At 38.3% G+C, this 26,171-nt stretch overlaps 1 protein-coding gene across 2 annotated transcripts in view; it reads right to left on the bottom strand.

Annotated features, from left to right (window-relative positions):
- Positions 1-2,013: 2,013 nt before the first annotated feature.
- The window catches only part of LOC131592969 (lysine-specific demethylase RSBN1L-like), a 44,997-nt gene continuing 20,839 nt past the window's right edge, over positions 2,014-26,171 (bottom strand). The window contains exons 3-9 of one of the 2 annotated variants that reach the window (XM_058864992.1): positions 25,580-25,840; positions 25,197-25,261; positions 14,364-14,501; positions 14,020-14,162; positions 12,276-12,443; positions 7,503-7,611; positions 2,014-7,420 (exon numbers count right to left, since the gene is read on the bottom strand). In XM_058864992.1, the coding sequence (XP_058720975.1) occupies positions 6,767-7,420; positions 7,503-7,611; positions 12,276-12,443; positions 14,020-14,162; positions 14,364-14,501; positions 25,197-25,261; positions 25,580-25,840 (1,538 nt within the window). In that variant the 3' untranslated portion in view covers positions 2,014-6,766. Of the gene's footprint in view, positions 7,421-7,502; positions 7,612-12,275; positions 12,444-14,019; positions 14,163-14,363; positions 14,502-25,196; positions 25,841-26,171 lie in introns of both variants that reach the window. The other variant, XM_058864991.1, reaches the window with a different exon arrangement.

Genomic DNA, 26,171 nt, shown 5'->3' on the forward strand with positions numbered 1-26,171 from the left:
TGTGCTGCTTCTTTGCCTTATCAGAACTTCACTCAGAAGGATTTATGATACAAAGTACAGTACATCCCACTGTGACCTTTCCAGAAAGTGCTGCAGGAATTAATTACATCTGTTCATAATTACGCTGTTCTCAAAGGTGCTGATCACAGCTTGGAAATGGAAGCAATGCTCCTCATACATTTTCCTAAATTTACCAACTGCCCAATTGATCTTCAGTAACAGGATAAAATGGGAGAAAAGGAAATTTGATGAAGGTGACAGGGAAAAGGAGAGCTCCACGCTGAGATGGCTCACACTGATTTGTGATATAAAATCACAAGGATGTTAGCTCTTTGTGGCAGCTGATGGGGGACAAAGGAGAGAATTTGGCCTTCAGAAGCTTTGTTTTAAACTGCAATTCAAAAGCTTGTTGAAATCAACTGGAAGTATTTCTCTGTACTGATGATATATATTGGACATGGAGAGATAGATTTCACATGATTTCTCTCCATCATGTATCGAAGTTTGAACACTTCAGCATGCATTGCAGGCAAGTATTTCCTTTTGTCAGATTTCAGAAAAAATGCATGTGTGTGAAAGGTCATGAAATTTTTCAATTGCCAATGCATACTGGTTTTTGTGATTTGTCACCATTTTAGAACAGTATCCAGTTTTGTGTTCTTTTTATATGTGAAAAATGCAGTTATGTGACATGTACATCCTCACCTATAATGAAGTTTAACCTGAATGCTCTGAGAACATGTGCAGACGCACAAAATGCACTGGCAGGCACAGAGGGCAATATTAAAGCCTGAACTAGCACAGGACAGGGGTACACAGTCATTTGAGAGATTTATTATCAGTATTATTTTCTGACACATCTTCATCATAGTACAGAAGCAAAATGTTTGTCTAACCTCATGAAAATTTTCACAATTCCACAGTGTAAAAGTTGGGTGACACAAAGTGGAATTGAAAACTATGAGACTCCCAAACCCACAGAATTTTAACATCAGGTGTTCCATATTTTGACATCAATATAATTCTGGGAAAAAATAACATGTTTTTCAGTAATAATGCTCCTGAATAATTGTATCCTCAGAAATAAGTTGTTTGAATTGGCATGGAAAACTTAGCACTATCATGTAACACATCATGCTTTTTAATTAGCATTGCAATAAAAATAACCATGCTGAGTTGTGAAAAGAACATTTGCACCTCTGCACTGTAACTTGACTGTTTTTTAAGGTTTTGAGGGAGTTCATCTCCCATATGAGCCTTGTAGACATGAATGGGCCTGGCATCAACTTGCTGCTGAAAAGCATCAGGCTTTGGGAACTAAGGCAACTCAAGGAATCTCTGCAGCTGGACCACTAGAGTACTGTTCAATATAAATTCTGCATTTTCTTCTTGGACTTGTACTGAAGCAGGATAAAGAACAGGAAAATCTGCAACTCAGTGACATCACTCCCTCTGATCTGCCTTTCCTAACAAAACCAACATCCCAAGCAGACAAATATAAGAGAAGTCTCCCTACAGTCAGAACAACAGCATAAGAGCAAGAAACAGGAAAGCAATGAGAATGTAAGCTTAGTTCATCCACCTTAATTTTTATCTCAGTGTTCCTTCTCAAGTTCATGAAAAAATCACCACAAAGATGTTTTTAGTTTAAAAATTCCATTTCTGTGATTAACTAAAACTCTCAGTTGCTTCAGATCACATTGGCAAGTACCGGAGTGTTACTCTTGCATGCTGAGGATAATGATTTAGTAGCCTTGACTTAGGTTATCACTCTCCCACACACAGGTCTAAATCTCACAATTTTCATCTCCAGACACCAGGAACCGCTTTTCTCTGCTAACAGCCCCACTTTGTCTCAACACAACCAGATAAAAAAGCTCCCATAAAAAGCACAGTCCTTAGAACACAGGCCTGAGCTGCAGCCAACATGGCACCGTCATTCCAGGCGATGGCAAATTAAATGATAAAATATAGTATCAAAATAGCTATTGAAAAATCAAACTTGATAGAATAGAAGTTTAAACTGTGGTTTTAATCAATGCTTGTATCAGATAACTGTACACCAAATATTAAAGGACTATTTAGGACTAACGCCCTCATCAGTAGGCTCATCTATCAGCATGACCAGAACAAGAGAAGATCAATGTTTAGCTGGCACTCAAGTACAGCACGGCTTCAAAGCAGAGATCATATCAGCATCAAAGCACAGAGAAAAACAGTGGTTAGAATATAATACACTAAATTTGCAATGTCAGTATCCCTGATGATTCTAACAGAAACAGCAACCTAAATATTGTGAAGTTAATCACTGCTTCTGAACAGAACACAAAATCACTTTTTTTAAGGAAAATTAAATGAGTGACTGATGGGAATAAGTTCCCCAAATATTCCCACATATGCTGCAAATTCAGTGGGATCTGCACAAAAGATCAGTAACTTCTATACAATTTTAAAGTGCATTTTATCTGTTTATGAAAGTAATAAAATATCAGCTGAACACAGTGAATCATAATCAAATCAAACATTCTTGACAGTCATTCACAGCAAAGCACAAAGCAGTGAAAATTTGTCCTTCCCATTTCCAGCTTGGATACATCCTGGTAAGGTACAGGCACTGCCTAAACACAAGGCTCTCTACGTAGCTGACCACTACAAGAAAATAAATAAAACGACACTGGAGAAGCTTGAGGAGCTCTTTGATCTCTTGATCAGAATCAGTACAGCTTTCAGCCTAGCAGGGTCACGTGGCAGTGTACTATCTTACAACAGTTCATTCTGCCAATGAACAAGGAAAAATCATGGATTTATTTTGGTCAAGTCAGCATCTTATCCACATGCAGATATTAGAAAACAGTCATTTTGACAAATGAACACCAGTCTTGTGTTTCTTGGAAGACTTACTGAATTTTCCAAATCTGTAATATTTGGGTTTCTTTCACAGTACTCTATTATTTCAGATTTCCATTTCCTACATCTTTTGCAATTCCAACTTATTTACTGTGCACATGTATATCCACTTAAAAATCAACTTTATTTATCGCCAAGGAATTATTTCACACATGAAGAATTAAATCACCCTCTAAAATAATACTTTATTTCTAATACTAGATAGAATTAATATTTCAGTTAAAGTAGTAATGAAATATTCACTATAGTAACAAGGAAGGGAAAATCTGCATGCCAGCAGTACCTGTAATGAAAATGTTCTTTCAGAGTCAATTTTCAGGTATTTGGAGGGCTGGGGGTGACACAACACTGAATAACACTTGTATGTAACACATGAAGTCAGTCGCCAGTGAAATGCAAAAGATTCAGTAATATTAAAAGAAAAGTAGCTACTCCCTTGAAAGCTTTTTTAGCAACTGTAACAATGCAATTCTTTGCTACCCAAAAATATGTATCAGGATCTAGGAAAACATCTAATTTTCTGCACATCATGTTATTATCTGGAACACCACTGCATGTGCAGGGAGATAGGAACAGCACCAATGGCCTGGGGCAGCTCTCTCCAATCTGCACAAGAACAAGGGCCAAGAGAGACAACGAAAACATTGGAGATTTCAGCCAAAATAACAAAGATTTATGTATCACCAAAATCCAGAGAAAGGGGAAAAGTAATAAGCAAGGACTAATTTCAGTACAGCAGAACACATGAAAGATTTATTGCTGAAGCAGAAGTCTGAAGATGAAGTTGTATGCAGCAGGAATAAAGGCTATAGCACAGGACTGAAGCAAAGCCTTTGTTAGATTAATGAACAATTTGGGAGGTGAAATTCTCAGAAAAAGTACTCCCCTCTCAAAGGACAACCTCATTAAAATGAACATTACCACAGGGAGAGGACAACACTTCTTTTAAGTATCTTCCTTAAAAAGAAAGTAAAAAGTAAACAGTAATGCAACCAGTCAGCCCAGACTACAGAAAATGTAAAATAGAAAGGGAGATCTGGTAGCCATTGATAATCCCAATATGGTTCAAATTCTGTCTGCAAGGAATTCTGCCTAAAGTGAGAATGTAGACTGTCTCAAAAAAGCAAAAGACAAAAACTGCAAAAAAACTGCCACTTCAAAAAATCTCTTAAAATTCTGAAAGCAGTAAGAAAAAATGAGTTGAAGATGTGGCACCTCAGAAGCAAACTCTCAGGACTAAGATACCTGAGCAGAAGTTCAAGACCACATCAGCCAAGACCACTGAGCAGGTCTCCAAAAGAAAACAAAGTTCTACTAATAAGTGTAAAGTTGTATTTGCTAATCCATTTTCAATGATTTATTATTTCTGTCTGGACAGGGCCTATGCTGAAGAAAGTTGGCAACTGTCCTGGGGGATGTATGTCCACACTGCACTAAAATCTAACAGGTTACCAAAAATTACTTGAACCCGAACGAATGGTCGGCACATGCATGATCAGCACACTGGTAACTAAATATTCTGAGTCAACTAAATAGTTTTGGGAGTTAGTTTTGTGTTTTATATTAAAGAGCAGTATCTGGCAAGGTTGATTTTGCTAAAGGTGGAGCCCTCATCTATCCCACCTGCAGAGCTGTGTGCTTGGTGCAAACTACAACCTGCAGCTCTGCTCTGTTGCTGTTGTCCCATGGGCAGCAGAGAGAACAGGAATGAAAGGCCAAGTATATGGATGCTCATGAAACCAGATTACAGGTGGAAGCATTATTTCCAGAACACAATAAAGGGAGCTGAGACCACATTCCTGCTAGAAGGAAGGATCAAATTCTTACATGAACAAATTAATTTTTTCAGATCAGAATCTGCTAGAGCAATAACTTACCACATCACACATGAACCATTTGCTCATAGCAAAGGGGAAAGCAAGATCCCTGAGGCTGAAAAACTGGTAGTAATCTCTTAGCCAGCATAAAAGAAAACAGTAGTAAGACTTAAGGACATATTAGCCACATCCAAGAGACTCACATTTCTATTGCTTCTCTAATACATAATTATGGCTATGTAGGAGAAATGTTTAGCAATTCAAATATTGATTTAATTAATAATTCCTTGACAGACCTATTTTGGATTAAACCAATCAGGGCACTCATCTAATAAATAGCTGATTTCAGTGCCACCTGTGAGTATGCAGTAACATTTTAAATTTTAACAACCTGTAATGAAAAAAACATTTACAACAGAAGGACCTCAGGTAGTTGAACTGGACATTGCCTGAAAATCACATTGTTCTATTGCTACAAATGAAGCCAAAGTGACCACTAAGTGCATCAAAGTTTATGAACTGTGTACTTAAGGATGTAAAACTTTCAAAAATGTTATACAGAAAAATCCTAACAAAAATCAGGGATACGGAGGGCTTTGGAAATAATAGGCCTTGGATCTGAAGTTTTACATATTTAGCTGAAGGACAGGCTGTAGGGCAGTTTACTGCTGTGTGCAGCTACCCGAGAGAGATGTATCATTCGGCTGTGTTTGAACTACACAGGAGTACACTACACAGCAAATAAGTAAGTTAAATGACAGTTACCATATCAGCCTTGAAATTCTCTTCCCTCAGAACACAAAAGAATCCAAGTGTTCCATAGATGAGGAAAGAGAACAGTGAACTTGGACACTGCTGTTATTTTCTTAATGAAACACCTCTTGCTTCCCAACTGTGACTCATGAGGAACCTTCCAACTGCGCATACTGGCAAGCCTCTTTATTGCCTGGCACTATCAGCACAGGGAGCAATTCAAATCCAGGTATGTCTCTCAATTACAGGTCACTGCCAAAGCTGAGGCCTTTTTAGCTTGGTAAGTAACCACTTAAGTATTCTTTTATTTGTAGTCAGGTAACAGATTTGAGGGAGTGGTTGCTTTTTTGGCTTTTTTTGTGGGTTTGTTGTTTTTTTTTGGTTGGTTGTTTTTTTTGTTTTTTTTTTTTAAGTGAAATGGAACTGTCTGAACTGGGCCCTGAGCAGGGCCAAGAGGCAAAGCCCAGAAAGGAGTTTGCTCCCTTGCACCAGCTCATCTAGAGAGATGCAGGCAGGTACTGATAGCGCTCCTGGAGCCCACTGCGTGTCTGTCCAACTGCCCTCAAACAGACGGTGCATCTCCCTGTTCCACATGAATATCTGACAGCAGGAGTTTGGGGAGTGCCTGGAACAAACACCCGTAAGGAATCATGTGAAGGGAGGACTGATTCTGCCTTCTGATTAATCTGCATTTACAAAGATGTCTCAACTCTACCTCAGTTTGCTACAGATCTTCACCCTCAAGGCATAAGGGCATCCTATGCATTAGTGGCAGGTAGAACATAACCACTAAGAGAGGCAGTTGAACTGAATTATTTTTTGCAGACCCAAAAATAAAACCAATCTGTTATTATGAACCTTTATTAAGCGGCTCACATTTCAGTATAAATCACACTAAAAAGATTCTTAAAAAAGATATTTACACTACAGTGCTGACACATTTAAAATGAAAAAATTGGTATAAATAAGCTCTATGGAAAAGCCTGGAATTGTCAAAAAGAATTCTGGCTCATCTTACAAAAAATATATATGTTAAATGTCAGCTCTACTCTAAAACCTACAACTCAAAATTATTTAAAGACTTCTTTATGTTAAACCTGCAGTGTTTACAGTGCATCTGGCCCTAAGTGCTTTGATACTTCACAGTTATGGACAGGCACTGAGGAATGTTACAAAGCTACATAACTATTTTCTGTAACAGATGCGAAGACAAGTCACAAACTTGCCTCACAATTTATGATCTTTACATCGTTAAGTTTAAAAAGGGATTTAAAACCATATATACAAATTTAGCACAAAAAATCATCCTCTCTTTGTCCATGCAATTTTGGATATGATGAACTAGGTTGTCTTGTATCATCTGGATGTACGTGACCTCCAGAGCACAACTTGCCTTGTAAGTCCTTGTTGCCAGGTTCAAATTTAGAATCCATTTCCAACTTTAGTGATGTCAACTCAGTGTGATCCAGCCTAGCCTGAACATTCTGTCCCCTGACGTCATTAGGTGTCACTGTCTTTTCAGCAATATCAACATTCATGGGCTCTTCTTTTACTCGGAGAGACGCAAGAGGTTCATGTTTTATCGGCAAAAATTCCTGCTGCAGGTACTTGGTCTGCAGAGCATCTGGAAATTTGGTGTCTTCAGAGGTATCCTTGCTCATGGTACAAATTCTGTCAGTCTGAAGTCCAACAACCGAAGACTTGGGGTCTGCAGAGGTCTCTGCTTCAACAGTACTTGTGTTTTGAGAGAGTTCTTCCTCTGAATGATAGAGCTTGAGCCGGATGTGCCAAGCCAAACTACACACAGCTGAAACTGTTTTGAACTGGTGCACAACATTCCTCGGGATGAAATAAATGTCATTATCGAATAACTGGATTCTGGCATATCGAATGCCTTCCCTTCGCAGCTGATTAAGTTTTGCATCATCAACCCACTGGACACACTGTAGAGAAAAGGTGGGGGAAAGGTGAAAACTCTGCCTTAGTACTCAGAGGACACTGATCATCAGTTCTTAGTGTGCTCACCTGTGAGAGTGGAGGCTCATGCAAATCTAACTGCATTCGCTGAACTACCTCCAAGAAGTCCTCAGCATGAAAACAAATTACATCTTTGGTTATACGAGGCTGCTCAGACCTACAGAAGAGTAAGACGTGCACAGTCAGAGGCTGAAACTACCATGCTAAAGAAACAAACAAAAAGTCTGCTAGCAAGGAAAAAGTGAAGTTTTTAACTGAAAAAACCTCAACAAATCTACTATATTTAAGAAGAAAAGTTGATCAAAACAGTTAATTCTAAAACACCTCATTAAACTGGTTAAACAAATTAACTACAATTTCTTTATTAGTGGAAGTAAAGGCAGCAATAAAAGGCCAACTAACCATACTATCTTTCATTTCTATAGTTAACTGGCCTCTTAGCTGCCTAGATGCTGAAAGACAGCTGTCCCAGACACTGGGCTTACTCTGTCAGCACTCAAACATGATGCACCCATCAGGTACCTGAGCACGCAGCAGCCTGACTGGGAGCACTACAGCACTGCTCAGCATCTCAGCCTCAAACACCTTGCTCAGAGTTAGGAGTAAAAGCTGAACCTACATTAAGCTACCACAATGCCAATAATCAGCTAATACTAGCATCCTCCACAAAACATTCCTTAAAAATACATCCCTATTTATGCTCACTAGAGAGCTACACAAGAGCAAAGTCTGAATTAGGCTTTGTCTCCATATTCAAATGGTTAGGAGAAACATTTCTAGTTCCAAAGCATCTCTCTCAAAGAAATGCACACCATTTATACAGTTCTTCCGGAGAAATTATCTAGAACGAGCTCACAAAAGGAAAAAGCAGCTACAATCCTTGTAACTTTCTGATCTAAAGGCCAAACTCTGTTCCTCATTGAAAACATGTAAAAAATAGCTGCACATACTTGCTTTTGAGGGATGTTTGCATTTTAAAAGGACTTTTTTTTCTTTAAACGTGATGATATGAAGATTTCATTCATAAGGGATAAAGCTCACATTGAAGTGGTTTTGCAAGGACAGTTTCTCAGCCAGAAAGAACCTGTTTAAAGATTCCTTTCCTTCCTCCTCTGGGGTCCCCGGGGCTCCTCCTCAGCCCACACTGGGCACAGGCTGCGTGTCCAGGCGCTGCCCATCGGGAGCAGGGAGCGGAAGCAGGGATCAGAACCGTGATCCAGGGCTGTCTGCCTGCCTCTGCCAGCCCTCCCTACATCCCTCACTCCACTTCCACCCCTCCAAAAACGGGGTACAAATCAGACGTGGGGAGCCTGGGGAGCAGCTGATGCAGCAGAGCTGAAACATTTCAGAATCTAATAGATGTTCAAGAGCTCTTTTTTAAAAGCAAGATTATCACCTATTTTTATATAAAGATCTATATATATATATGTCCTGTTATTACTGTTCTAGGAAGCAGGCAAAGATGTACAGTTCATTCAGGCTTTTTAAACATAGGAGACATTTATTTTATTTAGGTCATGACCTCAAAGCAAAAAATAACCAGTCTGAGGCTATTTTCAGGAGAAAAAAAAAAACCCAGATCAACTACCAAAAATATGATAGGGAGAATTTTCAGACCACGTATTTTACTTTCAGTTTTGCAAAGATTAAAATCTGTCTGTATTTTGATCTATATATTCCCAAAGCAGACTTAAACACTGAAAGAGAAAAGCTTCAGAAACACTTCATCAGTGGAATTATTACCTATATTAATCTACCTTTTATAATGCAGGTGGGGTTTTTTTTGAAAATATGAATTTGCATTTGGAGTCCCAAATTTGTAAATGAAGTTCAGACTTAAAATCAATTGAGAGAATATTTCACACACTTAGAGAACTTAAATCCAAATGAATGTACTTTCCCAGCAGTGCCTATTCTGGTTTATGCACTGTCATTCCTATTGTCAACCCATATAAATCCAAAAGGATGGACCACCAGCTCTGTGCTGCAATTTTGTCACAGAACACAACATTCCGTTTGCAAACAACTGAGAAAAAATACCATCAGATAATTTTAAATTCTGTATTTGCAGATTTTATCTTTAGCACAACTTTGAGATAATATTTTGCAAAACCTTTAATTTAGGTATCATGTACCTACCCCCAAGCAAAACTGTAGCACAGAAGTTCAGTTAATGTCCAAAATGACATTAAATGAAAACAAAACGTAAGATAACTTCAGCAAAACCTATTTAAGCCTCTACTAGAGAACTGCTAGAACTGGTTTTGGCAGTATTTTTTCCCTTTAAGCTCATTCTTCAAAAGGATTGGATTCCTGCTGCCGTAACTTTTCAAAACAGATCCAAAACTAGAGGTTTTACCATCAATATTTCTGGCCTAATGCGTAAAGACTGGCAATATATAACAAATTCCTATGATGATACAGAAAAGCACAACTTCAGTCTCTAGAACACAAACATGAAAGCTGTTTGCTGAAGCAGAGCTTTCATTTTGCCAACAACAATGCTAAGAATTGCCTTTTGCTGTCCTTGTAAAAACCCACCCAAGCTTCCCACATAAAAATCTTAAATTTCCATAATTTAAAATTTCACTGGCACTTCCTAAGTTCTAAAGCACACTTGGTATCACATATGGAAATGGCTCTAAGTAATCAGCATGATAACACCTGCATTTATCAGATTTTAGTTCAATCCTTAAGACGTTTGCTAGCAGTATGTAAATTGTAAATATTCAAAGCAATAAAAATAAGATCATAATACAGTAATTTTACAAAATACCTCAAATCAAGATCCTGTAACACTTGGGAAAAGAAAAATCTTTGTTTTCTTTTTCAAAATACTATACTTAGCTTCCATGTCTGCCCTCTAGCACCACGACATGCTTTTTGCTTTCCAAGAGTTCTGTTCCTGTCTGTTCTGAAAGACACCATTTATCCCACCTAGCATTGATATTCATCCCTATCAACTAGAAAATAAATCCTACTTTCTTTAAATCTACAACAACTTGTAAAGTTTCTTTTGCACACTCAATCCATTTTTATGGATTTAGTTCAGGCAGGCCAGGAATTGTTTTATTTTCTCCTCACAGAAAGCATTATTTTTATATATATTATCTCATCCTTAGAACATGTGCATTTTTACTGCCACAGTGCCTTAATCACCCCAGAATATCTCCAGCTTTTCAGGTCTGTTCAACTACTCCAGCAGATAAAAGAAACAAAACAAAAATGAACAAAAACAAAAACTAGATTTTTCAAAACTTCCATTCATGTTGCCTCCCTGAAAATAAATCTATCCACAAACTGCAAATTATGGCAAAACTAATATCTAAAATAATTTTAATGTGCTACCTGAATCAATGATGCTTCATTATCATAAGCTGTAATTAATTCTCATTATGTAAGTACACTGAAGTGGCCTTTCAAAATTACACAAAAGGGGAAAGGCAAAGCACGAATTATAATTTAGGCCAAATCAAGCATGAAATATGTAACTTTTATTGTGTTGTTTGTGTTGTATAATTTACTCCTCTCCATACATGAGTAACAATTTTTTTATTTTGAATTAAAAGATACATTTTCAGTCTTTATACTGAAATGAAATGCTGCTATTTTTTTCTTTTATTTTCCAAACTGAAGGACTTGCAAGTATGCTATAAAGCTATAGGATGAGAATGGAAAGTTCCCAGACACACAAATTACTATCAATTCAACTTCTTAATCTGCACAAACATCCAAGTTCGGGGAGCAGGGTTCTGTTTGGTTTCTTTACTTCCTTGACAAGTCCCTCTCTCAAATGTTATCTAAAATACTTAGATCTGCACAGTTAGCTCAGCTTTTGCCCTGCTACTAGTGCTCAGTCTTAATTCACCACACAACAGTCAGAGCAAGCAGGTAGTCGAAGGCTCCCACCGTCATCAACCTGAAGAGGAAGGAAACTGAAAACCTCAGAGCCCAAGAGACAAACACATTATCATCTGAACAATCCAGTTCTTCCCCAATGACAATTATACTACTTTCTATGTCATTGAACTCATGCACTGAAACAAATTCACATCATGATGAATGTGAACAAATTCACATCACTTTATCCAAAGGGAATTCACTCTTCTAATTTCTAGACAGACACACAGAGAAGAGTGTATTTAGAGCGTTTACATATGCAAAGGTAACCTCCAAAACTAAGGTCATTCTCCACAGTCTGAAGATGTTGGAAAATGCCTCTTATATCTGGACCAGGAAGCCCATATTGTTATGGGCTTTTTATTTGGTTAACATGTAAACAAGCTTCAAATGAGGCACATTTCATTTCCTGAATCTCACACAGGAATTCCAAAGACACCAAAAAATATCACACAACTTCCAACACGATTCTTCCTAGGTGAGCTTCCGTAAATAAACCAGGGTTATAACAGCCGTGACTTGAGAAACAGAAGCATAAGAATTCTGATCATCTCCAGACAGCACAAAAAACTGCCAGAAGGTCTCCATGTGCAACTTTGCTGCACCAACATCTCACTCTTTATGCATCACTTTAAGCAAAATGAAGTGTGAGGTGTTTTTACATCTAACATGACCTCAGTAACAGCAACTCAGTATAGCTATTGAACTGTCACTGCAAGGTACCTTTCTGGTTTCAACCACACAGCAAAGCCACATGCAATCTAAAGAGGGCAGACAAACATCTAATGCTCAGCCAGGACCTATGAAGTCTTCATTGAATCTTTAATCCTAGATTAATCTATTCTGTACTCCCTTCCAATTATAAATGGCAATTCAGGCAAACATTTTTCAGGCACCTAGGTGAAGCTGATCAACACCTACCACTCCCCACAGTGCACAGCTTTCAACACTCCCACAGCAGCTGTGGTCTGTCGTTCAAAACCTTGTCCTATGTGATCCGCATGGGCTCGGGTCCGGTCTTCAAATAGCATTTCACGGGGTTCACTGGTTCGAGGTAGGTACTGCAAGTTTTTTATTTCATTGGTAGTTCTGCATAAGAAAAACAGTAACAGCGATACAGAAATTTCTCTGAATTATCTATTTTCCAACATAGACAATAGGACTACTCATCTATGCAAAAAAAATAAACTTTTTTTCCCTATTTTAAATGGATTTTCTTGTAATTCAGTTTGTGTCCATTCTCTCTGTTCATGTCACTGGGCACTGCTGCAATAAGTCCTTTCTACAGCCTTTTGTGAAGTTCTTAAACACATTGATATGATCCCCATTTCTCAAGTGTAAATCCCAGTTCTCCCAGGTCACCAGACACACTCCAGTATAGCCATGTATGTCTTAGCCTGGTGAGCCCAGAACAGGGCATGATACTGCAGATGTGTCTCCCTGGTGATGAGCAGAGGGAACAATTCTCCTCCTCAATCTGTTGTGCTACTCATGCTTGAAATGGCAACTTTTCCAGGATGAAGATGAGATTGACCAGCCTGCAGGTCCCCAAGTTCTGCTTCTTACCCTTCTAAATGAATCCATTTAGAGGAAAGCAAAAGAATTTGCTTTCTTCCAGTCCTCAGGAGGCTTTGCCAATTGCCATGACCTTTCAAAGACAGTGGCCTTGCAATGATACTGGCCAGCTCTAACTGCACTTGTGGGATGTCACCCATCCCAGCAGGTCCCACAGGCTTGTGTCCGTCTAATCTGCATGTCTAGTAAGTTTCTTAATCTGATTTTCCTCCACTGAAGGCAAGCAGCCCTTGCTCCAGACACTCTTCCTGTCTCCAAGACAGAGCATTCCTGAAAGTAAATCTCACTAGAAAAGACAAGGGCAAAGAAAGCAGTATCTCAGCCTTTTCTGTGCCCTTTGTCCCCAGGCCCTTTGCCCCATTCAGCAAATGACTTCCATTTTCCTAGTCTTTCTTCTACTGTCCAGATGCCTGTGGAAATCCCTGCTGCCCTTCACATTCCTTGCCAAATTCAACTCCAGATGGTCTTTGGCTTTAGTTGCATCCCCTTCATGGTTGGACAGTGTCTTTATACTCCTCCTGAGGCAGCTACCCCAGCTTCCACTTCTCATATGCTCACTTTTTGTGTTCACATTTTGCAAAGAACTCCCATGACAATTCCTTATGACATACAATATTCAAGTTCTGCAGAGGCTGTCCCTACTCGTCACCTGGTTCTTATACCCAATACCACAGCAAAGCTTCAAGATTTCATTTAATGTTTGAGTTGTTACCTACCAGGTGAGCAAAAAGCCCTTGTCCCCAGAGGTCATAACATATCCACTCACATATAACAACAGGGGTATCAATTCCAGTCTCATGGCACATATCAGTAATTGCATGTGTGTACACATTTTCCTGAAATTTTCACCTTAAATTTCTACTAATGCTCCAAAAAGGACCAGCACCTTACTTGGCCAGACAGTAAAAATTAAATCAAAAAACTCCAGATTCTTACATAACAAAACAACAAAAAGGTAGTTTTGGAGATGAAGATTTACAGTAATTTATATTAACATATAATATCAAACAGTAAAAAGTTTGGGATAAAATGAATTTGTAAAGAAAAAAATGCTGACCAGACATTTACCAAGTAAAATAATTCAACTTACCTCTTCCTTTTGAAAGGTGACTTTGGCATGTCAGCCACAGGGATCATCTGTTCTCCTGGGCGTACCCACATAATGGGACCATCATCACTGTCTTTACGACTCTCTAATTTTAAGCTAGAAAGTGTTCCCCATGGCAGTGTACACTAATGGAAAATACAAGCCACAATTGTTAAGTGAGTTACTTTAAAAAACTTCTTAAAAGCAGCCTTTACCTATCCCAATGAAAGCATTTATTAGAACACTCAATTAACTAAACAAGTGTCACATACTCTCACTTTATTATTGTAACAGCACTACACAGCATGTTGTCCCCCTTCTCCCAGCCCATTCCCTTCTGTCCTTACTTTTAAGAAGGGTGATTCTTCCAACATATCAAGGAATTCAGGGAAGTAATCCCCCACTTCCTCATCAACTGCTCCAACCAGGCTGATCTGTCTCATTGGGCCAGCTCTATACGTACCATGAGAGTATGTTCTTTTTACCTACAAGTAGAATATGACAAGAGAAGTCATACCGAGTCCTCTACTGTGCAAAACTGACATTCAATGAGCACCCGTAATCCCTATGCTTATGCTTTCTGAGATAAAAATACTTTTTTTAGCCCTTCAGTCTCCAGTGTATAAGATTATTATGAAGTCAATTACTACAAACTCAAAGACAGAAGATCTTATTAAACTTCCATGACAATTTGGTTTTTATTTTAACACCTGACGGTAAACTGGAGTAACTATTTATTGCCTTTCAAGAAGATAACATTCCAAACCAGTACATCTTAAAAAAAAAAAAAACAACCAACAAATAATTTAATTATTTAAAAAAAAAAAAGTTAAAAATCAATGCATGTTATGCTCAGTAATTAGTCAGTAAGGATTCTTACCTGGATTACTCAAGTCTAGCTGAATTTCTACCTTTTTTTCTTGCAACGGGCAGAACTCTGAGTTACAAGTAATTTAACTCTAAACATTTCCTCTGCTACTCATCCTTTCCAGGACCGCCTCTTTGCAAGCACATTAACTGAAGCAAATTACAACAGTGAACACAAGGCTCAAAGAGTTTGTACAAAAAGCAAGACAATGATCGTCACTCCTTCATTTTTGCTGTGCTAGCACATCTTGTGCTCCCTTCAGACTTTAATGGCTGCAACATTCACCTCTCATGAGAAATCTTCTACTGTGAAATTTGAACGGAAACACATATTGTTTTAAGGTTTTTTCAATAATCTGATCTGTTGTGTTAGATCACCAAAATACTCAGGCATGAGACTGATGAGGATCATGTCCACTTTAAGCTTCTAATTTCCTATTTAAGAGGCTGAAAGACACAGTGACATTATGAGATGAAATACAAAGTGAACAGAGGAAAGAGAAGATGGATTACCACACACACCAAGTAAAGCTCCTGTATGGCCCCTGTAGACATTTTGCATCCAAAGCAAGAGAAGCATAAAAGTGCAAGAAAAACAGTTAATGAAATACTACTTAGCTATGGTCCTCACCCAAACAGACCATCAACATTTCTAGTAGTTATGGCAGTGGAGAATTAAATTCAGCAGTTCCTGAAAATAAAACATGGAACAACACTGTGCCTTTCTGAGAAACCACTGTAACCAGCTCTTTCCAGAAATACACAACTGAACACTGTTCTGATCATCCCAGTTATCTCTCATTCCTCCCAGCAAACACATTTACGGCTAAAGTAGGATTTCACAAGATGTCTTGGCTAATGTTACAGCAAGCCATCACAGACACACTGAAAAGAACAGTCCAGTAATATTCCCTTATTCCTCATATCCTTAATCATACATTCCTGCAGGGCTTTTTTTTTTTTTTGCAGAGACAGCTGGTGATTTCATGATAAAATATCACAAAACATTCATTTCTGCTGAATCTGCATCAGCTCAGTCCTCAGTTATATCTGCACAGGCACAAAACATCAGGAGCTTGTGCAACTACAGCAATAAGCTAGGAAGAACCCTAAAATCACCTTCTGAAGCTACAGACACCCACAAACCTATGACATTTTATTAAAAAGCCTAACATGCAAAAGCATGTTTCTTCCACTGACATAAAGAGCTTAGTATTCCACCACTCCAGTCCAGGATACTGAGATGCTGTTTTCATCTACATCCCTGATTAAAGAGGTTCTGCCTTTTTCCACACTTCCTTATGCTACCCACTACCACTCTCCCAACTAACAAGTGGTAAGAGAAAATGGCCTGAAGTTGTGCCAAAGGAGGTTTAGATTAGGTATTAAAAACATTTCTTCACCAGCTCTCAAGCACTGGAATAAGCTGCCCAGGGAAATGTTGACCAACCATCCCTGGAGGCAATTAAAAGTCAGGTAGATGTGGAATTTAAGGACATGGTTTAGTGACAGATTTGACAAGACTGGGTTAACAGCTGGAGTCTTACAAAGGTCTTACAGGTCTTTTTCATCCTAAATCATTTTATGATTCATATAGACTATGATAAACTGGTTGTCAAAGTACTCCAAGTGAAAACTCTAAAAATTCTCCTGAAAATACTAACTTAAAGCTTGGAAAAGCTGTGAAGCTTCCAGCTGGATCAACCCACCCATTTGGCTTATATACCACTATGTGTTGGTAATGAAACAGAAAGCCAGCAAAGTATTTAGCTGCAGCATAATGCTTGCATTAAGAAGACTCAATTAAGAAATTTTGCATTTGTTCCCAAAAAAAAAGACCATGCCACTGTAAGTTAAAACTAAAAAATGAACTTTTTCAAGCATTGTTTAACCCCTTTCATCCCCAGCTCTCCCAGTCAACCACCCTTCCTTTGATCACAAGGCAGTAGAATTGCTTCTCAAGATTCATCTTAGCAGAAGAAATACCAAAAGGAATTCTTAAATAATATCAGTAAGAAACAATGAGTGGTTTCTTTTGGGACCATACTCAGAATCACATCATTGCAAATACAGAATGAAATGTTTGAGTGATTATGAACTCTGTAGTGGCTTAACCTCAGGCAGCAGATACTCATCTTACACCCCCTGCTCACTCACCTCCCACAATGGTGAGACGTGGGAGAGAACAGGAAAAGCAAAGAAAAGTTTATTCAGAGAAGAGGAAAATGAGGAAGAAAAACCACCAAGTGGTGTTTTCCACCACTCACCAACTCCCACAAGCAGACTGATGCCCAGCAGTCCCAAGTAATAGGCACCTTCCAGCCAACCCATCAGCCCCCTCAAGAATTTTGCTGAGCAGCATTTTATACAGCACAGAATATCCGTGCAGTCAGTTGGGACCAGATGTCTCAACCATGTCCCCTCCCACCTTCTTGCCCACCCCAGCCTACTCTCCATGGGGGTCCCTGGAAGCCTTGACACTATGCCAGCCATGCTCTGCAACAGCCAAAACACGAGTGTGTTACCAACAGTTTTAGTCACAAACCCAAAATACAGTCCACAAAGAAAATTAATACATGCAGACCCAGTATAAACAGGAAATTAATTTATGGTGGTGATCAAAGGGGAAGATTTGCTGTCTCTTTTCCCTTCTTTCCTGACAGCATTAGATCCTCTGAGGATAGACAGGGAACAAGCCTAGGGAACTGATCTGAATTTAATCCAGGAATTACCTAGAAAAAAAATAAATCTCTATTTCAGAAATAAATAAATAAATAGGCCATAAATACTAATGCCTGGCCAGAAAGATGAAGCAGCTGTGGGCAAGCAAAAGCAACTCCTGCCTCATCTCTTCCATGAGCTAGGTTGTAGCATCCTAAACTCTAGTCTTAGAGAAGAGGTTAATGCTTGAACTGCATTACCTTAGATTGGGCTAAAGACTTAGACAAGCATGTATAAAAAGGTACGGTCATTCTTAGTGAGGAGCTAATTTTCACTCACTCCCAATTTAGACTGCCACTAAGCAATAGTGTGAAAACACCAAAACCTCCCATAAATGTTTGATCAATAACAAACACAAAATTAATCCTAATAAAGACAACAATCAAATAAATATAACCTATGGCATATTAGATAACAGAAACATTTTCCCTTCTTTTTAGTGTCAGTATCCTTTGCCTGGTTTGTTTATAGGAAAATAAATAGATTCCTCTGTATTTCCAAACTCACAAAAATATTAATGTACTAAAACCAGTACTTAGCAAATTTTATATTAAATTATGCACTGACCACTAATGAAGTACTTTATATATGAAGTATAATATATATACATACACACCTTCTATAAAATAACCTTCCCAAATGTTATTTCACAGCTTACAGTGTGACTAAGTTTTCAGAATTTTGCAGACTTGCTCTAAACTGGAACAATTTAAATCCATAATAAAAGGAGAAATCAAGGACATGCTGTTCTTCTAGCACGTGGTTAAGAATGAATACACAGAAATCACAAATTACATGCAGTATAATACCATGGACAGGTAAAAGAGAAACACATAAAATAATAAATATGATATCCTAACTTCTTTCTTCTCGTGTAGCTTACACTTGAAGTATGTCACCTAAAAACACACAAAAGGAGACTCTGTCATTCTCCTGCATCACAGTAATGGAAAATTGTGACAGTAAAACCACCACTGAATCCACCTTTAGTAACACTTGAAAATTATCTGCTTCTGTGACTCGCATGGCCTCAACTGATTTTTTAATGCAATTGCAAATGTTTTGACAGAAATGTCTGGGTGTCTGACAAGAATCTGAAGACTAAATGCAAAAATACATACATATATATAAATACCAAAAATATATTTGAGCATTATCATCCTACATATGGAAACATTTTAGACACTACATGTTAAAGATTTTGTGTTCGAATAAGTTACAAAGTGGAACGAACAATGCACAGAAACCAAGCATTTCAAGAGAGGAATTTAAAAAATGTAAACTGAGGCAAGTAATTCCTATTTTTAATACAGTAGGGTGTGGGTTGTTGTGGGGTTTAGGTGGAGGAGGTTCTTTTCTTAACTGAAACTTTATAATTTTCCTGCTAGAATTTCAAGGTTTAAATTTACTTCAATTTTTTACCTTTAAAACCAAGAAAGTCTGGAAAAACAGTCCTCAGAGAAAAAAACATAACCAACACAAAAACAAAATTAAGCTCTGTGTGCAGAACCTGAAAAAGTGAGGACAACCCCTCACACAAAGTCAGACCACAAACAAACTATCATTACTATCACAGGTCTTCCCCTGAAATACTTATTCATTAATATTCGACTATTCAGTGTCTGTCACAGCTAACATGACAACACAAATTTATTCCAGACTGAGAACAAAAGCAAGAAAAATTATTTCTTTGAAAATGCAATTGCCTGTTGTTATGGAATGGGGCTGATTGTGTAGACCTGTGGTCATCCTTGAACTACCTCTGACACATTCAAACAATGTAATTTGACAACTCAGTAATAAAACCAATCCCTCAAGAGTAGTTACGTAGTTCTGCTGGATTAATGGAACAAAATGAACTCACCAGTTCAAGAAGCACCACATCTTGGCACAAGAACATGCAACTGGGAAGAAATAAGGAATGAGGACATTTTCTTTTAGCAGCAGCAGGTGCCAGATTGGCTCTGGCCATTTGTTTAATTGCGAACTGTACAGCTAGAGTGACTTTTCCTAAAGTTCCTAAACAGGTTGAATGATGTGCATCCTCTCACACCTATAGCACAAAGGCAGAAAGGTAAAACAAGACAAAGCTTTAATAAATCAATGAGAACTCCAAGTTCTGGGGGGAAGCTGACAGCAACGGAAGGAAGGGATGCCATCCAGAGGCTTCAAAGATGGGCCTTGTGAACCTCAAAGTTCAACAATGCCAAGTGCAAGGTCCTGCATGTGGGTTGGGGCAATCCCAAGCACAAATACAGCACAGAGAATCAACCAAGAGTAGCTCTGGGGAGAAAGACTGGGGAGGTGCTGCTAGATGAGAGGCTGGACATGACCAGCGATGTGCAGTTGCAGCCGAGAAAGCCAAAGGTATCCTGGGCTGCACCAAAAGGAATGTGGGCAGCAGGGAAAGAGAGGGGATTCTGCCCCTTTGCTCTGCTGAGACCCCACCTGCAGTGCTGCATCCAGATCTGGGGTCCCAGCACAGGAAGAGCATCAGCCTGCTGGAGCAATTCCAGAAGAAGGCCATGAAGATGATGAGAGGGCTGAAGCACCTCTCCTATGAGGACAGACTCCTCACAGACAGACTGGAGTTGTTCAGCCTGGGGAAGAGGCTCTGGAGAGACCTTAGAGCAACCTTCAAGTACCTGAAAGGAACTACAAGAGAACTGGAGAGGGACAATGTATAATGGCACATAGTGACAGAACAAGGTGGAATGGCTTCAAATTTTAAGAGGGCAAGTTTAGCAATTACAAAGAATTTCTTTGCTGTGAGGGTGGTGAGACAGTGGAACAGGTTGTCCAGAAAAGCTATGGATGACGCATCCTTGGAAGTTCAAGGATAGTCTGGATGGAGCTCTGAGCAGCCTGATCTAGTGGAAGGTGTCCTGTCCCTGCCCATAGCAGGTGGTTGGAACTAGATGGTCTTTGGGGTCCCTTCCAACACAAACCACTCCATGATTCTAACTCAAAACCACAAAACAAGCTCTTCAAATCTGGAAGGCAGTTACATACCATCTTAAAGAAACAGGTGTCAAGAGAAGACAGAGGAGCTAGAGACTATTTAGCCCAACTCCAGTTTACAGAAAAAAATACCTAGCTGGATACAACTATCAATTGCCTTGAAAATAAGATAGTAAGAACTAATAAACATGGTCACATTAAAAAAAAAAAAAACAACTGAAACAATCAAGTCAAACTAACCTTTGTTTCCATGACTGGATAGGCTTGTTCAGAGGACCAGTAGATATCTTGACATTTGACATTTCAATTTTAAAAGCTGCTACAGAAACATGGTCTAGTAAGAGCAAACTGTGGGCAGTTTTGTCTGTGCTCACATAACTATCTAATTTTGAGGCAGGCAACAAGGATACCTCCTTTGAATGCAGTGTATCCTCATAAAACCCACAGGTATCACAACACTGGAAGTCCATTACAAGAAAGGCTCAAAATTTACAAGATCTTGAAAATGGAGAGGGGATCTGAATGCAAAGGATATAATTCAGTTTAAACAAAAGCAAGAACTACACTCACATACATATTTAATGAACTGCGTAAACCTGAACAGGGGAGTGACTCAATCAGCAGGAGCTGCTGCTACAGCAGATCACAAACTGCTCTGAAAAAGGAAGAAATAGATACAGGAGCAATAATGGGCTAGGCACTTGCAGCAATCTTCTCATAGTCTTTCACATCAATACACCAGGCAGACACTGTCGATTTTTAGTACTGTATATTAAGAAAAAAATATGGATGACTGAATTGAACATAGGGGGAGAACACTAAGACTAGTAAGGGTATAACATGCAATCACAGACTGAAATAGTCAAATTATCTAGGGAGAGGGGAAAAAGGGGGCTGTTAAGCAGTCTTCAAATACAGAGAAAACCGAATGAAAAGGATAAGTTGTTTGCCTTGTCCACTAAACATCAGAATAAAAGGATAAGAGGTCAAACAACGAAAAAAATTATTTTACAGCAGGTTTCTTTGGAAAGAGTGGAATCATCTTGAGATCCCCTGCAAACACATCAGACAAGGACTTGTCAAATATGGATTTAAAATAGTCCATCTTGTTTTGCAGCAGAGGAATTGTTTGGTACTGTGCAGCATTTTACTTCATCTATACTAAGAAGCTGCCTCGGATGCAAGACAGTAAAATCAATGCACTAAGCATTGTTCCTTTTAAATGTCAACTGTGAGCTTTAGGGTTTCAGCACAGCAATAAAAACTTACACTCGCCCAGCACAAAGGAAAAATAACAAGTTCAAAACATGAACATTTGTCTCAACAGCACTAAATAGCTTAAGTGAAGTGATGTAAGCTTCAAGTAGGTGGCAAAAGCTGATTATTTATGTTCTTTAAAATCCCCATAAGAACCTAACAAGATTCATGGCTATCGAGTAACTGATGCAGCTGTTGCCATCTACACAAATACAGAGCCCAGGGAAGATGTAACTACAAGACAGTTTTTCACCACCTGAAGGACTGACTTACTGGCTACAAGGATATCTAGACCAATTTCATTTTGCCCAGTTACAGAAACTGACTAACCCTTGCAGTCAGTTCAGAAAGAGCTGTTCCACTAATACAAAAAAAATTTTACAGAGTATTCAGGTATAGGCCCAAACCGGATGATGAAAAATTCTCCGGTTCCCTCCCTGCAAAATTTAAAAGCTAATTCTCATTAGAAAGAATCAGTTCCAAATTCCCTTCTCCTGCACTTCCTGTAAACAGTCTCATAAATCTGTGTTTCTTATAATCCTCTAACAAGTAAAATTACATTACTCCTATCTGACACAGATATATTGGGAAGCAAGCTCAAAGGAGTTAGTTCTCAACTCTACAATCGTGAGAACTAAGTAAATTACTTGAGAGATGCAGACCTTCCAGGTAAACTTAGGAGGACTCCAATTTGACCTCAGCAACAGAATTTACTGTGCAATCTGCCCCTTGTCAGAGAACTTGATGACTTCAAAATATGCATTACTTAAAACCAAAAAATCCCAAACCCACATCTGTCACAAAACAAGAGGTGGAAGATTGATTAGTAATAACAGACCAACTTGAAAAATAAAATTGATGAAACACTGTATAATGCTTTCCATTTCAAGCTTAGCTCAACCTTCATTTTCCTTTCTAAAATACTTTTTTTCATCTTTTTAAATACTTACATTTGTCAGATTGATTACATGTGGTACATGAGCTCTGAGAAACCACCAAGGAACCTCTTGCACCAAAGCAAGCTTCATTTCAGTGTTTTAGTTAAAATTAGCAAAGGAATACCCAAGTTTCTTAAAGCTGATGAAGTCCAAGATACATACAGACGTGATAGAATCAACTTCCTACTCAGACCTCAGAAAACAAATCCTTCCTCAACTGAGGCTATACAACAACTGTTAGACATTGCTCAGGCTGCTCAGGACAAGGAACACCACAGCACGAAGCCTGGGCGATGCAGGAACAGAAAGCTAAATACATTTACAGTTTCATCAAACTATATTGCAACAAGATATTAGAATCCCTTTAAAATATTCACAAAGAACTAAGTGAGACAGGATAATGTTCTCCATCTGCACAAAATGTAACAAGTCAAAAAGAAGAATACAAAGCTAACAAAACATTTTAACTGTAGCAGACCACAAAAAAAACCAGAATAAACAAAGTAAAACGTAAGTAAGAAAATCATAAGGAAAAATTTAATCAATAACTAGGCAACCAAGATACTGACTTAAATATTCCAGAAATAGGAATGCTGCACAGAAGACAATTAAAGTCTGATGTCTGCCTGTACATGTTATTTATATACCATATACGCCTTACTTAGCAAAAAAATATACGGAGCCAAGCATTTTCTGTCAAACAACCAGAGAAGTGACAAAATGCCATGAAAACTAAGGGAAAAAAATGAGGGAACACAGAGGAAAAGACGATACCAAAACTAAACCTCCAGCCAAGTAAAATATAGCTTAGACCATGGAGCTGATCAGTTGAATGCTGTAATAATACAGTTTGGCTTCTTCCATATACAACAGCCTCCCTCTGTTCCTCCTTCATTCACACAAAAACAGGGAATTATGATTTCAACCCCAATGAACACAGGACTGGTTTAACTACAGAAAACTACAGATTTTGATATTACCACTGTAATACCAATTTAATCTATCTTTTTAGTAAAATAATTTTATTGTAATTCACAAAAAAAAAATTGGGCTTTTCTTAACTATTTCTGTAGGGCAGGTACTAGCACACAGTTATGCCTGTGTTAATGCTACCCAAGATAATCAGCTGGACTTAAGGAACATACTCAGAAGGACAGATCCAGCTTTTCTTATATAAAATGGCCAAAGAGCAGCTCTGGAGAGCTGCCCGTCACATGTTCTGTGATTTTTATTATTAATGATTCAGTTTACATACTTCAAGAAAAACAGTGACTGTAGTTCACAGAAGATTCATATTCCATGGCAGTAGATATTTTGTCAGCCAGCACTGCAAATGTTCTCTTGCAGCAACATTTTAGCTCTGCATATCCTTGTGGATAATACACACTTGAAATTTGTCAATACATCCAAGTGTTCTATGCAAATGTTTATACAATCAAAGGGAAAAAAAAGGCACATTTTTCATGAAAAAAATGACAGTGTAACTTAAACTTGAACTTTAATTGTCTCAAAAGTGAAGACTAAAATAGCTTAAAGCTGATCCATACAACATCTAAGTTCACAAATACGGGAGTTAAAAGGGTAATTGTGAGATAAAGTTGGTATAATTAAAAACAGGCTTGAGTTTCTGCATAAATTGTTTCATACTCACTGCGGGGGCTTTTTTCAATAACCTCATCAAGGTGAAAATTGGACAGATTTTTTTCCTGAAAACCAGTGCTATAAATAATTTCTGTGCAACAGAAACATATTTTCTACAGCAAGTTTATAAACAGCTGACATGATGTTTCATCAGCAGCTGTTGTTAAGAGAGTATAGTAATTTCTTTCAAAAAAATTTAAAATAAAAGAATATTCAAAAGCTACCAGTCATTCTACCATTTAACTTAAGAGCTTTCCAGAGAATGCAGCCAAGTGAGAAGAAATGCAAAGGGCTAAGGATCAAATCAGTAGCCACATTAAGCCCCAAAGCTCTTCTTTAAGGACGGGCTTGGAAAACCCAAACTACAAATGCAGCTAATTTACATGTGCCCTATGCAGGTTTTTATGTATAACAATGTATGAAAACATTTCAGTCTTATGACAAAGTTCATAGATAAACTACTGTTCAGACACACAGAAAGCCACAGCTAAACCATTTTAACCCTCCAAAATTCATGGTTAATATTCAGCTACAGAAACAAATTCAGAGAAACCTACACACACAAGCATGCAAACACTTGCCCTCCCACCAAAAATCCAATTTGACATCTCAGTTAACAATTTTATGTCTCTTCTCATCTTCAAAAACACAGAACTGACTTAAAGAAATCCCTTGTTTCTAGTCTTCTTGTGTCATCCACACAGCAAAGCTAAAGCAACTACTTTAAAAAAAACCCATTCACAGTTGTTTGAAACCATTACATGACTTTAGAAGGTAAAATGCATAACCTCTTACCTGAGCATGAAAATTTGACATAGTCGTTGTCTCTATATCTTTCTTTCCCAAAATCTCCATTTTCACTGGTGAATTGGGAAAATTAAACGAAAAGTAGTCTAAAAAGTCAGGTAAATAAGTAGCTGCCCCATGAACAATACCCATTACATAGTAAGCTGCACAGTTTTCATTTTCACTAAAAACCAGACCCACAAACTCTTCTGCAAATCTCTCCATCTCCACAGGAGACAAGTGGGAGAGTTCATTACTGTAGGCATGGATAACTGATGCACCTCCGTTAGGCTGGTGCTCAATATGAATCAGCTGTTTGAACTCCAATGTGTCCAACCTTTTGAGTTTATTTTGAACCCGTGGCTCCTTTAACGAGACAAATGGAAACTCACTGTTCTCTGGTATCTTGGACTCACAGTCCTTCTTGGGATCCATACTTTTCCCACTGAAATCCTTAAGATGATCATCTATGATGCCTTTGGCTTCCTGATCCTCAATATCAGAAACCAATCCTGAGCAGATGGTCTGAATGGATTTACTGTACATTTTTGGACGCTTCTTCTTTTCGTTCTCTTTATGTTTCTTTTTCTTTTTCTTCTTAACTTTTTTAATCTGCAGCTCTTCTGCATTGGTTTTTGGTTTCTCCTTCCCACCTGTTGAGAGTTTAAAAGAAAGATCTCTTAAGGATGTTTTTAAACAAAATATGCATTTAAAGATTGGGATTCAAAGTGACCAAAACCGTCACCATGGCACACAAAGACCAGAGACCAAAATCAAGGGTCACAGTGTGTATGTTACCAAAAGTGAAGAGGGTAAGAGACACCTGCCATGGTCACATTTCAACTAATAAATAACCTGAGACGACAAGGGAAAGACATGTCAATAACCCAAGTTTCCCAAAGCTGCTTTCATGATGAGTCACAGTCCTCCATCCCCTTTAGCTGGTCATTAGCAGTCACTGTCCCATAAGGTCTAGAGACATCA

Source organism: Poecile atricapillus, chromosome Z, assembly GCF_030490865.1.
Source record: "Poecile atricapillus isolate bPoeAtr1 chromosome Z, bPoeAtr1.hap1, whole genome shotgun sequence".
NCBI lineage: Eukaryota > Metazoa > Chordata > Aves > Passeriformes > Paridae > Poecile > Poecile atricapillus.